This window comes from Podarcis liolepis (genome assembly GCF_965112155.1).
Source record: "Podarcis liolepis genome assembly, chromosome: 2".
NCBI classification, from domain to species: domain Eukaryota; kingdom Metazoa; phylum Chordata; class Lepidosauria; order Squamata; family Lacertidae; genus Podarcis; species Podarcis liolepis.
Genome location: NC_139555.1, coordinates 116835609 through 116848882, shown reverse-complemented (window position 1 = coordinate 116848882; position 13274 = coordinate 116835609). Strand labels below are relative to the sequence as shown.

The 13274-nt window shown below is 47.4% G+C and overlaps 1 protein-coding gene across 3 annotated transcripts; it reads right to left on the bottom strand.

Annotated features, from left to right (window-relative positions):
• Nucleotides 1–830: 830 nt before the first annotated feature.
• Nucleotides 831–12199, bottom strand: LOC310701345 (zinc finger protein 496-like). Of its 3 annotated transcripts, none has more exons than XM_083492101.1 (8): nt 11765–12199; nt 11385–11423; nt 9418–10320; nt 7015–7123; nt 6029–6111; nt 5325–5451; nt 3544–3651; nt 831–1699 (listed from the first exon to the last, which is right to left on the bottom strand). In XM_083492101.1, exons 3-8 carry the CDS (start codon nt 10114–10116, stop codon nt 855–857), a joined length of 1971 nt encoding a protein of 656 aa, XP_083348227.1. In that variant the 5' UTR covers nt 10117–10320; nt 11385–11423; nt 11765–12199; the 3' UTR covers nt 831–854. The 3 variants fall into 3 exon arrangements, with proteins under 3 accessions (XP_083348227.1, XP_083348225.1, XP_083348226.1); XM_083492099.1 differs by lacking the exon at nt 11765–12199 and adding an exon at nt 10958–11183 and having other exon boundaries at nt 11385–11754; XM_083492100.1 differs by lacking the exon at nt 11765–12199 and adding an exon at nt 11562–11754.
• Nucleotides 12200–13274: the final 1075 nt, after the last annotated feature.

Genomic DNA, 13274 nt, shown 5'->3' with positions numbered 1-13274 from the left:
AATAATTGATCTTCCTAGAACTGTAGACTTGGAAGGGATACAAAGGGTCATTTAGTCCAACCCCCAGCAATGCAGGAATCGCAACTAAAGCATCCATGGCAGGTGGCCCTGCAACGTCTTCTTATAAACCTCCAAGCAAGGAGAGTCCACCACCTTCCGAAGAAAATAGTTCCACTGTCAAGCAGCTCTTTCTGCCACAAAGTTCTTCCTGGTGTTTAGTCACAATCTCCTTTCTTGTGAAGCCATTGGTTCTGGTCCTTCCCCCATGCAGAGCAGGAAAAAGCAAAGGGCTGCCATGCGGGAGATGGAGCAAGCTTGCTTTCTCCTGCTTCAGAGGGTAAGACCCAAACAAATGGCTTCAAGTTACAAGAAAGGAGAATCAAATGAAACATCTGGAAGAACTTTCTGGCAGTAAGAGCTGTTAGACAGTGGAAAGGCCTCCCTCGGGAGCTGGCGGACTCTCCTTCCTTGGAGGTTTTTAAGCAGAGGTTGGAGCCATCTGTCATGGATGCCGGCATTGCGGGAAGTTGGACTAAGTGACCCTTTGTATTACTTCCAAGTCTACAATTTTAAGATTCTATCATTAATGGCTTCTCCCAAAAGGGGCGTGGCCAGCAAGAGAATTCCCAGTTGGCCCTGCCCACGTCTTCTAGTACCCAATGAGGCGGCTCTTCTCTGAGGACATCCAGAATTCAGGAACTAGTGCCAGGCTCACAGCTATTGAGCTATTGCTCCGAATAGCTCTGAAAACATAGGCATTATCCGCAGCTTACAAAAAGGTCTGTGTCTGTCAAAACACACACACACACAAAATACACAAACGGCCAGCGCATCTTTGAGAGCCATATTAATTCTCAGAGTATTAACAAGGCCTTTTCCCCCAGATGGGTTTTCTCGTGTCTGTTCAGTATGGCTCTCTGGGTGAAGCTTTCCCCGCAGGCCTGGCACCCGTACGGCTTCTCTCCCGTGTGGATCCTCTGGTGCCTGAGCAGCACCTCTTTCTGGTTGAAGCTCTTCCCGCACTCGGGACACTCGTACGGCTTCTCCCCTGTGTGGATCTTCTGGTGCCTTACCAGCGAGTCCCTCCGGCAGAACTTCTTCTCGCACTCAGGACACTCGTACGGCTTCTTCCCCGTGTGGATCTTCTCGTGCCGGATCAGGCTCTCTCTCTGGCTGAAGCACTTCCCGCACTGAGGGCACTCGTGAGGCTTCTCCCCTGTGTGCGTCCCTCGGTGCCGGACGAATCCTTCTCGCCCGTTGAAGCTCTGCCCGCACTCGGAGCACTGGTACACCTTGGGCCTCGCGTGGATCCTCTGGTGTTTCGCCAGGTAATTCTTCTTCTGGAAACGCTTCCCGCACACGAGGCACTCGTAAGGCATGGCGGCGGAGTGGACACTCTGGTTTGCAACTGATTTGCATCGGTACCATTTCCCGCACTTCGAGTACAGAAATTTATTCACCCGTGCATGTCTCGAGGTTTCCTTCACTGCCCCGTGACTTTCTGCCACCTCGTTTAATTCACCCCATCCCTCCGCCGGCTTTCTCCCCCATCGCTCGTCAGATTTGCATCCTTGTTCGTGAATCTCGGCCACCAGAGAAGCCTTCCCTTGGGATATTTCCAGTGACATGCTGTATATTTCATCCGGCTCTCTGCCTCCTTGCGCAGGACTCTCCTTCTTGATTTGAAGTTCTTCATCATCTGCAAAGAGAGATAAAGCAGACAATAATTCTGTTCAAACTGACAGTCCTTAAAAAAACCCCAAAGCCTTTTTGCTAGGAATAATTTGGATGGAGATCCTGAGAAAGCTGACTAATTTATTTATGTACGTGACAACAGCAGCTAGAACTTCATATGCACAGGGGTGAAAAGAGGAAGGATTACCAACGAAGAAGGAATGGCTTACGAAACTGATGGGCTATGCTGAAATGGCAAAATTAACAGCCAGATTAGAAGGACATAATGATGAAGTGTTTAAGGAGGATAGGATTATCTATCAGAGTGTCACCCATACATAATCTCTGGCAGGATTTGAAATATAAGCAGTGGATTAATGAAAGAACTAGAATTGAGATAGTAAAAACACGTGTGTTGTAAACTGCTCAGAAAATGGAGTCAAAAACAAGCTTCAGGAAAGGGTGGGTGGGAAGTCAATTGGAAACTTTATGGGGGGGTTTGTACAATATTTTTGAATATTTTTGGAGATTTGATAAAAATTATATATAAAAAAGACTCAAGAATTCCTGTCATTAGCAACGTTCAGAGTGTAAGTACCATTCGTTATGCAGCTAAAATGCCACCATCCACACACAAGGGAGCAGAGACAGTATGATGTCACAGCTAACCTGTTTTTCCAAGCATGGTGTGCAGAAATCCCAATGATCAGCTCACTGTCTCCGCTTGCAAACTGTTATGAACAGGGCTTTTCAGATGTCCCCAATCAGCTTATTGGCAACGGATGCAACTCCTCTTTCCCCCCAGTTTGCATCATGAGCCAGTATGGCATAATGCTGGACTAGGACTTGGGAGATCAGGGTTTGAATCCCTACTCAGCCACGAAGCTCTCTGGGTGACCTTGGGCCAGCCAACATCTCTTAGCCTAAGCTACCTCACAGGGTTGTCGTAAGAATTAAATGAGGAAGCGGGAGGAAGCTGCTCAGAGGGGGGGGGAAGTTTGCCTATACATATAGTAAATGTAGTAAGTTTCGGATCCTTGCAAATACAGTGGTGCCCTGCAAGACGAATGCCTCACAAGACGGAAAACTTGCTAGACAAAAGAGTTTTCCATTTTGGAGGTGCTTCGCAAAACGAATTTCCTATGGGCTTGCTTCGCAAGACGACAATGTCTTGCGAGTTCCTGCTGGTTTGTTCCCCTTCCCCCCCTTTTTCTAAACCGCTAAGCCGCTTATCAGCTGATCCGATCAGCAGATAAGCCGCTAAAAGCCGCTAATAGCGCTAATCCGCTAATCCGTCAATGGGCTTGCTTCGCAGATTCTTTTCGTCTTGCGAGGCACCACTGTAGTAAACCAGCACAGCAGGCAAAGGAGGTATTTTTCCTCTTTGATGTGTTAGATTTCTTCCTGTAGGGAGGTGCTGGCTCACTCATTTTATACAGGGAAGTTTTTCGTGGTTTGATGTTTTATCGTGCTTTTACTATTCTGCTAGAAGCCAGCTAGAATGGCTGGGGAAACACAGCCAGATGTGTGGGGTATTATTCATAATAATAATAATAATAATAATAATAATTAATTACTACTACTACTACATGGGACCTTTAAAAAATCCCCATGCAGTCTGAAGTCTGTTCAACCACCTCAGAATTCTCCCACCTCATTCTGACATGTGGATTGGCTGAAGAAGCCATGTGGGTGTGGTCAACCGTGTGGAACTTTCCCAGCCAATCAGCACCCAGGACAAGAAAATCAGGAAGTGGCACATGGAAAAACAGGCACAATGAAAGCAATCCCAGGGTGTGCGATGCACCCCTCTGTAACCACCCCCTCCCAACTAAGCCCCGCCCTGCCTTTAATACCCCTCCCCTTTACCTGAGATGTTTTCTGCAAATACCTCGCCATCCTCAGAGTCCTCGATGAAACCCATGTCTCCTTTATCCATTTGGGATACAGCCTCTGGTTTGGGAATCACAAAGCCTCCTTAGAATAGGGAGAGAAACAGAGATAAAAGGAACATTGAGAGAAATAGTCATTGACTGAACGTTTGGCGGGGCAAAGAATATTTGTGGATTCAACCTAAAAAGTTTCAAAATAAGCTGGTTTATGAAACTGATGGACTCTGATGAAATGGTGAAATTAACTGCTGGGCTAAGAGGACATAATGACGAAGTGTTTAAAGAAGAATGGAGGCCATTGATGGATTATCTATCAAAATATCACCTATACGTGAAGTCGCAGGCAGGCTTTGAAATGTAAGCAGTGGGTTACTGAAATAACTAATGGTAGTGAAGTTTACATAGTAAAAGCAGATGTATTGCAAAACAGCTAATGAAAAGAAGCAAAAAACAAACATCAGGAAAGGAGCAGTGGGAACTCAAGAAGAAATTTACGTTGAAAAATTTTTTTTTGTATATGATGATAAATGGTTTGGAATATTGTTGGAGATTCAATAAAATACAGTTTTAAAATAAGCACAGAACACTTTCTACTTAGCCTGCTGGTTGGGCATTAAGCAGAAGCAGCCACAGAATGAGATCCTCAGTCAGCCAAACCCTGTTCTCCATTTCATTCATCCTCCAGTTTTCCTCCCTCACAAACAGCCACCCAGCATTCCATGACCAATGAACATGGTCAGTCTTCATTAGATTGGCTTTTTGGGGGGGCAGTCTCTTCCGAGGGGCTCCCCCACCCACAAAGAAGTTTCGTGCATTGCAAATCTTGGGGCATTACCCCAAGTTTACCGATGCTTCTCTCTTCTTTATGGATGGGGCTGTTTCAGTTGAATTAGGATCCCAACTCAAACAACGAGCTTGCCTTTAGGATATAGGATGAGGGCAGGGAGGAGGGTGCATCAGAGTCATAGCTGTCAACTTTCAGATTTGAAAATAAGAGATCAGCAGCCTCAAAAATAAGGGATCCGCAGCCTCACCTGTCCCGGGGACAGTCTACAGGATATCTAACAATCCGGGATAGCAGCAGGAAGCAGCGGGAAATGGTACTAGAATAAGGGAATTTCCCGCAAGAAAAGGGAAGGTTGACAGCTATGGTCAGAGTCTGCCAACCCAAGCCCAGTTCCAACAGCCTTGCGGGGCTCAAAACAACACCCTGTTCTTTGCATGGAGGGATCGTTTTATTGATTGTTGTGGAAACTGCTTTGTGACCATCTATAGTGAAAATTAGGGACGCGGGTGGCGCTGTGGGTTAAACCACAGAGCCTAGGACTTGCCGGTCAGAAGGCAGCGGTTTGAATCCCCGCGAAGGGGTGAGCTCCCATTGCTTGGTCCCTGCTCCTGCCAACCTAGCAGTTCGAAAGCATGCCAAAGTGCAAGTAGATAAATAGGTACCGCTCCGGCGGGAAGGTAAACGGCGTTTCCATGCGCTGCTCTGGTTTATCAGAAGCGGCTTAGTCAGGCTGGCCACATGACCCGGAAGCTAGACGCCAGCTCCCTCGGCCAATAAAGCAAGATGAGCAGGGGTCCCTTTACCTTTACCGTGAAAATCGGTCCGTAAAGAATTGGAAATAAATAAAACGTGTTTGTTCTCTCCCCCCCCCCACCTTTTTCATTATTATATTTTGATGCATTAAAAAAATAAATAACCTCAGATTTTCTCTTCTGCCACGTTCCATTAATACAGGGCGAGGACTTCCTTACCTAGAGAGCTGATGTCCTCAGAGTCCTCCTGCATGACTTCCCAATGCATGGTTCCTTGACTGGTGTTCAGCACTGCCCACTCAGCACTGCCCAATGCCACAGTCACCTCGTTCAAATTCACACTTCCCTGGAACGATAAAAGTATCCCCTCCATTCCTGCATTGTCTTGGGTTCGACCAGATGATGCTTAGTGTCCCTTCCAACTCTACCACTCTATGATTCTAATAGCTGTATAATTTTGGAGTCTGGCCCTTTCCTCCTCTCCATTATCTCTCCCCACTGTCAACACTGTAGGCTCATTGAGGTAACGGCCCACCTGGTTTGCCTTGTTCTGCCTCAAATTAGATCATGGCTGCAAAACAACAAGCTCAGGGGCCAAATGCACCTCCCAGGACATTATCTGGCCCTTGGATGTTTCCCCTCACCAGCCCTGCTTCATGCCTTCCTCAAGTGTTTTTGGTTTCTTGGAATGTGCCCTTGAACTCTTGCTTGCCTGGATGAAAAACGGTGTGTGTGCGCACGCAGGCACATAAGCATGTGTGAACATACAGATATAGTCCTACTCTCCAAATGGTAAAATTCACACTTGTTACTCCATTCACTTTTGCCTCTGGCCCTACTGCTGTGTGGCTCCTGGAAAGTTGCCCAGAAGGAAATGTCGCCCTCTGGTCAAAACTTATTTCCCACCCCAGAACCTCACATACCTCAGAAAGCTCAGTGTTGACTATTTCTTGTTCTTCGGGAGGAAGCACCGGACTGGGATGACTTGGCGACATTATTCCGCTGGCTGTAAACGAGGGGAATGTTTCAGATACCAATAATAGTGATCGAGTCAATTTCTTATCCGCCCTTCCCGATAAGGTCTTGGGCAGGTTGCAGCGATTAAAAACCCACTAGGAAAATAAATTTCAACAGGGCTTTTTTCAGCTGAAACTCACTGGAACGTTAATTGCCATTATAAGAGAACAAGGGAGGCGTTCATTGTGAGTTCCAGCACCGATTTTTCTTGAAAATCAGCACTGAGTTTAAAACAAATTACAGTCAGAAGCTATATAATAAAGGAGCCAGAAACAGCTCTGAGAGTAAGGAGTTCCACAATCTTGGGGATGCTAGAGAAGGCTCTCTCTTGGGCTACCCCACCCTGAACTTCTGGGATGAGCAGAACTACCAAGAAGCCCCCCTCTGCTTATCTTAACACCCGGGAGGGTCTGTAGGGAAAGAGGTCATCTCAGATATTTGAGGCCTAAGTCAAGTAGATATTTGAGGCCTAAGCTCCCTGAAACAAACTGGCAACCGGTGGATCTGCTTTACAAGGCAGACATTTTGTTCCTTAGAGTGGAGGCCACATGGTAGCTAGCCCCTCTTTGCTGCACTCTGAGCCCAGAAATAACCAGCACAGATGTCACAGGAGTGCCAAATGGAACCCCAGCCATCTTTGTTTGTCCCCTAAAATAGCCTTCTCCAACCTAGTGGGCCTCCAGAAGTTGCTGGACTCTAACTCCCATCATCCACAGCCAGCATGGCCAGCAGTGAGGGCTAATGGGACTCGTAGTCCTTCAATATTTGGGGGAAGCCACGACTGTCTTTCAGCCGTTGCTAGTTTTCTCATCGCGAGACCCTCTGAAAAGCCGCGGAGGGATCCCAGGAATCCAGTTTGAATAAATGCTGCGCTAGCCCAATGAATCCTCACCCAGCAAACAGAGGTCTTTTTCTGCTTTCTCATCGGCCTCTATGTAGATTTGCCTCTGAGGTGCCCCCTTGGCTCCTGAGGGGCTCGTGGGCACTTCCTCCGCCGGCATCTGAAAAACAACAACACAGATCCCACTCACGATGGGGAAGATGCAGGAGGGCTTGAGAGGAGGGCAGGAGGTGGACAAAGCGAATAACTGAAGGGGGCAGGGGAGCTTCTTACAAAAGGGGGGGGGGAATAAAGTAGGAAAAGCGCCTGGGCATTTTGTGTCACCTCTATCATCTGCTTGGCGCATATTGAAGGCCTTCCTTGTTCAACCATCCTTTCAAGTGCAGGTTTCTACCCCAGCCTATTGAGGATATTTCACCCCTCTCATTGCAAGAATCTGCTGACAATGTTTCAGAAAGGAGGGGGCGGATTTTGCTCATCACTTCTTCTGCTCCAGCCTGTGGGAGTCTGAGTGTTATCTGTATATAGATAAGGTCGCTGCTCAAGCAGCTGTAACACTCAATCAGTCCAGCGTCTCCAAGATTAGTCATTAGTTTATGCAGTAGCTGTAGAGAATAAAAGAAGTTATACTTCAGAGCTGTCGTTCGTGTGGTTCATGCTCTGCTGTGCTCCGCTGACTACTGGAAGTGAGTTTGGTGCTCACAGCTCTGAATTGTGAGTCCACAGCACTTAGACCTGCTCCCTGCAGTGGAAGTTCTCTGGAAGTGCTTTCCCAGCTCGCCTGGCCCAAATCCATATTGGATTTGAAATAGTTTTTTTATTCCTGCTGCTGGAAGACGATGGAAGAGTGTGCCTTGGTAGGTGAAGTCAAACTGATGGAGAGTTACAGCACCTACTGCAGTGTGGAATTGTGCTTAATTGCCTTCACACGTGGAATTGTTTTAAAATTATTTTTACCGTTGAGGTATTTTTTGGGAAAGCAATTCATAAATGGCATTAAAAAAGGAGCAAAAGATGAGCTTGCCAAAGCCTCTATGACACACTGGGTAATAGATATACTGTAGGACATAATATAGATTTTACTCTCTGGGAAAACCTTTGGAAAAGCGATTTGAAGTTCACAGCATGTTATTCTTTGAAGGAGAACTACTCGAAAATGATTTACAGATGGCGTTTAACTCTGAGTAGGCTAGTTAAGATGTATAAGACTGAATCAGATAAGTGCTGGAGATGCAAAGAGGTTGAGAGAATGTTCTTTCATATGTGGTGGACTTGTAAAAGGGTAAAAGAGCACTGGGAAATAATCCAAAATGAACTGAAAAAAATGTTTAAAAGTACTTTCCCCAAAAAACAGCAACAGAGTCCTTTTCGTTGGAGATAATTCAGACAGAAATCCCCAGGTGTCAAAAAAGATTATTTATGTATGCCACTACTGTGGCCTGTGTTTTGTTAGCCCAAAAATTGAAAACGAGCTAGGTCCCAACCAAAGAAGAATGGCAGCTTAAGTTGACAGATTATGTGCAGCTTGCAGACTTAGCATATAGAATAAAAGAACAAGACGAGAAGATTGGAAAAGGTTTACTGAACATATGGGGGGAAATTGTGTTCACTTGAAAATGTTGGCAGCATTAAGATATATTCAACAGTGTAAATAAGCTCTGATGGATGTAATAATGGAGTACTGAATGGTTTAATTTATATAAAATATTCAGGGATTTAGGGTATGCAAAATGAACCATGGAAAGAGAAGAAGAGAAGTCGTTGATAATTTAAGGATGTTTAAATGAGTATTCAAAACTGTGAAACAGAAAATTTAATAAAAAAAAATTATAGATAGATGGTTGAAAGCTGGGAATTATGGTTTGTTTTGGGGGCTGGAAGTGGCTGTTCTCCTCCCTGCTACTTCCCCCTCTCCTGTCATGGATGCCCCATGTGCCGGCTCAAGGTATTTTGCTGCCTGAGGTGAAAGACTAAAAGAGACTTCTGTATGCAAACCCGACTAGCCATTGAATTTTAGCTGAACACTAGCAATTGAATGTTACTGAAGCAGGAAAAGTTGTGAGAAGACCCCGCTATTCCCCTCACGCAGCTACAATTTCCAGGTGACTTTAACAGTCAGGCTCTCTTCCCATGGAATGCTGGGAAATGTGGCTCCGTGAGGGGAATAGAGTCAGCACCCTCAGCAAACAGTTCCCAAGGCTCACTGGGGGAAGAAGCCATGACGGCTTAAAATGATACAAAACTGCTTTAAAACTACAGGGCAGATGGGGCCTCATTCAATTACTTTAAAACCAAGTAGCACAGGGCTGGGGAGCCTGCGGTCCTTCAGCTGCCATTGGACTCCAACTCCCATCATGGCCAATGGCTGGGGACAATGGGAGTTGCACTTCGGACGCATCTAGAAGGCTGTTTCCCTACACCTGAATTAAACAGCGACATGCATTAAAACCTCACCTGCCATTTCCAAGCCTTGGCCTCTTGGGGACTCGTCAGGAACTCCTCTGCCGCCATCTGGGTGCTGGTCTCCGGGTCCCAGGCCCTGATCCTGCTCTGCATTTCCTGGGGCAAGATGGCCAGGAACTGCTCCAGGATCAGCAGCTCCAGGATCTGCTCCTTGCTGCGCCTCTCCGGCTTCAGCCACTGATGGCAGAGCTCCTGGAGCTGCCCATAGACCCTTCGTGGGTCCTCGACTTCTCGGTAGCGGAACTGCCGGAAGTGCTGCCGCAGCGCCTCCATTCTGCTGGCTTCCCCTCGCAAGATGGCCGCCTTCACCTTCCGGTAGTCCTCCCTCTCGGCAGCTTCTAGGCCGCTAAAGGCCTGCTGGGCTTCTCCGCTGAGAGCCGGCAGGAGACGCGCCGCCCACTCTTCTCGAGGCCATTGGCAGGCTTCAGCCACTTGCTCAAAGGAAGCCAGAAAGGCCTTGGCATCGTCCCAGGGCCCAAGCTTTGACCGTGGTGGGCTTCCCCATCCTAGGCGATGGGAGTCCAGGGCCTTCAGGAACTCCTGGCACTGGGTTGCCCATTCCTGGGGCAGCCCATCCTCAAGCTGCTGCTTGCCATTTTGCAGCGCTGCCTGGCCCGGCAACTCCTTCAGGCATGCCATCGTGACGCCATGCGGTGGTGCTTGGACTGCGGGTTCTAACCTCTCCTCCATCTTGGATCCTTGGTGTCCTCTCTCTGCTTCAGGGTGGGGGGGATTGGGACAAATATCCCACACTCGTAATGTCAAATTTTTGTTTTGGGTCTGTGGCTATACAGAACAGGTTCAGTTCAAGGAGGAGACCCTACAGCATTTTGCCGAGACTTTCTCTGACAGTATCCCCTGGGTGTCTTTCTGAACGGAAAGTGGGACCGGTCCCTGCAGAGAAGAAAAAGAACAAAACACCAAAGGGCATAATGAAAGAGCAAACTGTGGCCCTATAAGATTTAAAAAACCACAATTGTCATAGTGATTGAACTATCAATCCCTCTTTCCAGGGAACTCTAAGAATTGTAGGTCTGTGAGGGGAATTGGGGTCTCTCTGAACCGCTCCCAGCACCTTCAACGAACTACAGCTCCCATGATTCCCTGGGAGGGAAGCCATGACAGTTTAAAGTGATTATCATACTGCTTTGAATGTATAGTGCCATTTACAACATATGCTCAAGTCCCAGATGCTGGGGAAACAGAAGCCTGCTCAGTCTCAGACTCAAATTCCCCCTCCCTGATGTTGATGGACTATAACTCCCATCAATTTACACTGGTTATTCCAAGCACTTTTTCCCACAAACAGTGCCTGTTTTTGCCTTGCTCCCATCTCCTACAACCGGCATATGGCCCTCCGAAGGCTGCCTGGAAGGGAATGTGGCCCTCGGGCTGGGAAAAGGTTCCCCACTCCTGCTGTACACTCTTCCCCTGGGAGTAGCAGCGGTTAGAGTGTCGGACTAGGCAGATCAGGGTTCGAATCCCCACTCAGTCATGAAGCTCACTGGGCCAATCTCTCTTCCTAACCTACCTCACAACGTTGCTGTGGGCATGAAATGAAGAGGGAAGAACCATGTGCAGCACCTTGCACTCCTTGAAGGAAAAGGTGGGGCAGAAATGCTGGTGTGGCCTTTTGAACCCCAGAGAGAAGAGCCCCCACTTCAAGGATGATTTGGGGGTAACAGCTTCTAGATCAGAACACGGGGTTCCCACAGCAGACCTGGCCAGCCACTCTGCGCATGTTGTTGTTTCCAAACCTGCAAATCGACAAGCTCAAAAGGTGCGGGGTTGCAGCGTGGGCTTCCTACCCACCCACCCTCGAACCTAGTTGGAAGCCCAACTTTCCCAGTCGCTCCGCACGCAGCCCGGACAAGGAACACGTTTTTGCAACTCTTCCTTCCTCTGATCTGCACCAGCTCCCACCACATTTCGGCCAAATCTGCCCCTTTAAAACTCACCCTTCTCTCGCAGCCATTCAAAAGCAGGCATCCGACCCTCTCAACAAAGCAGGAAAGAGAAGGGGAGGGAGCAGGAGAGAAAGAGAGAGAGAATTATTACACCACTTCCAGTTCCACCCCCCTTCTCAAATTTCCCAGTTCCTCCAGGAATCTGAGTTTAACCCTTTCCAGCAATACTTTCTCTCTCTCTCCCTCCATCACTCTGAGACAGAAGGAGGTTGCAATCCGGATCAGGCCAAACCTTAGCGGGGGTGGTTGGCGTTTGCAAGCTTTACTTTCCCGGGAAAGCTGCATTTAAGGCCGGATCGGGCTGCCACGCTTTTTAAGGAGGAAGGAGGCAAGAGGCAGGGAGGCGGCTGCAACACACACGCGCTTCTTACTCTATTTCCGGTCCCCTTGTGAACGGAGGGAGAGGGGGAAATCGCGTTCCCTCCGCCGTTTCAGATGAAGCTGATCAAATGTCTGTGTCTTTTTGATTAAATTGCAAGATGGGAAGGTGACTTCATCCATTGGGCCCATGCAGCCCACTATTGCATGCACTGATTGGCAGCAGAGGTTCTCCAGAATTTTAGGCGAGAGTCTCCTTGACCTCCCTCTCCTGGAGATGCTAGGAACAGAAACAGAGACCTTCTGCATGCAAAACAGATGCTCTGACCACTGAACAACACAGCCCCATCCCAAATAGCAACTTGCATTTGATGATGTGGTCTACAGAAACTTCTGCTCTTAAAAATGAATTATTATTATTATTATTATTATTATTAAGCTGTTACGCCCTAAAGGCGCCACAAGACCCTTTGCTGTCTGCTCTTGCTTCATCAGAGACTGGTAAGGTCTGGAATACCCCTCTGATTTTTTTGCAATTTTAGGCTTGCAGGCAAGGGAAGTACTGTAAAGAGTTCCCCGCAGTTCCACCAGTAGTTTCTTATTTCGTAAAATTCATACACTGCTTGATTGTAAAACAAACAAGCAAACCTCTAAGCGGTTTGCAAAAAATATAAAATAATAAAACTCCCAATAAGAACAACAGTAATTTAAGACTTTGAGTAAGTTAAAATAACAATACACTAAAAACGGATTAAAGGTTTTCTAAATATTTTGGTAGGCTTGCCTAACAAATCTGTTTTTTATTAGGCACCGAAAGGAGCACAGCCTACTTGGTCTCAGCAGGCAGGGAATTCCAAAGTGTAGATGGAACAGGTCTTTTGTAGCACCTGGAAGTGCCCGTTCTGCTGATTGAAGTGGTAAGAGTGGGTGTATATTGGGTAAGGCGATCTTGTAGGTTAACCAGTCCCAAGGTAAGGGCTTTATATATTAACAGTGACACATTCAACTAGGCCCAGTAGCAAATTCCCAATCAGTGCAGATCTCTAAGTGCAGGTGCTTTATGCTGACAAGGCCTCGTTTCTGTCAGCAATTGTGCACTAAGTGCAGCTTCTGGATCGAGTGCAGCATAAGCCCTGCATGGAGTAATCCAGTCTTAAATTGCTTGTAGATAGCTCCCACTGCATAGGTGGAATCTTAGTCTCAGTGGCAAAATGCATCTCTCAAACCCTCTCTGTGTGGCCCCTCCCTGGTCTTACTGCCCCTCACAAGTGTCCTTGAACTCTGATAATGCCTCTAGAATCATAGAATCCTAGAGTTGGAAGAGACCACAAGGGCCATCGAGTCCAACCCCCTGCCAAGCAGGAAACACCATCAGAGCACTCCTGACATATGGTTGTCAAGCCTCTGCTTAAAGACCTCCAAAGTAGGAGACTCCACCACACTCCTTGGCAGCAAATTCCACTGTCGAACAGCTCTTACTGTCAGGAAGTTCTTCCTAATGTTTAGGTGGAATCTTCTTTCTTGTAGTTTGGATCCATTGCTCCGTGTCCGCTTCTCTGGAGC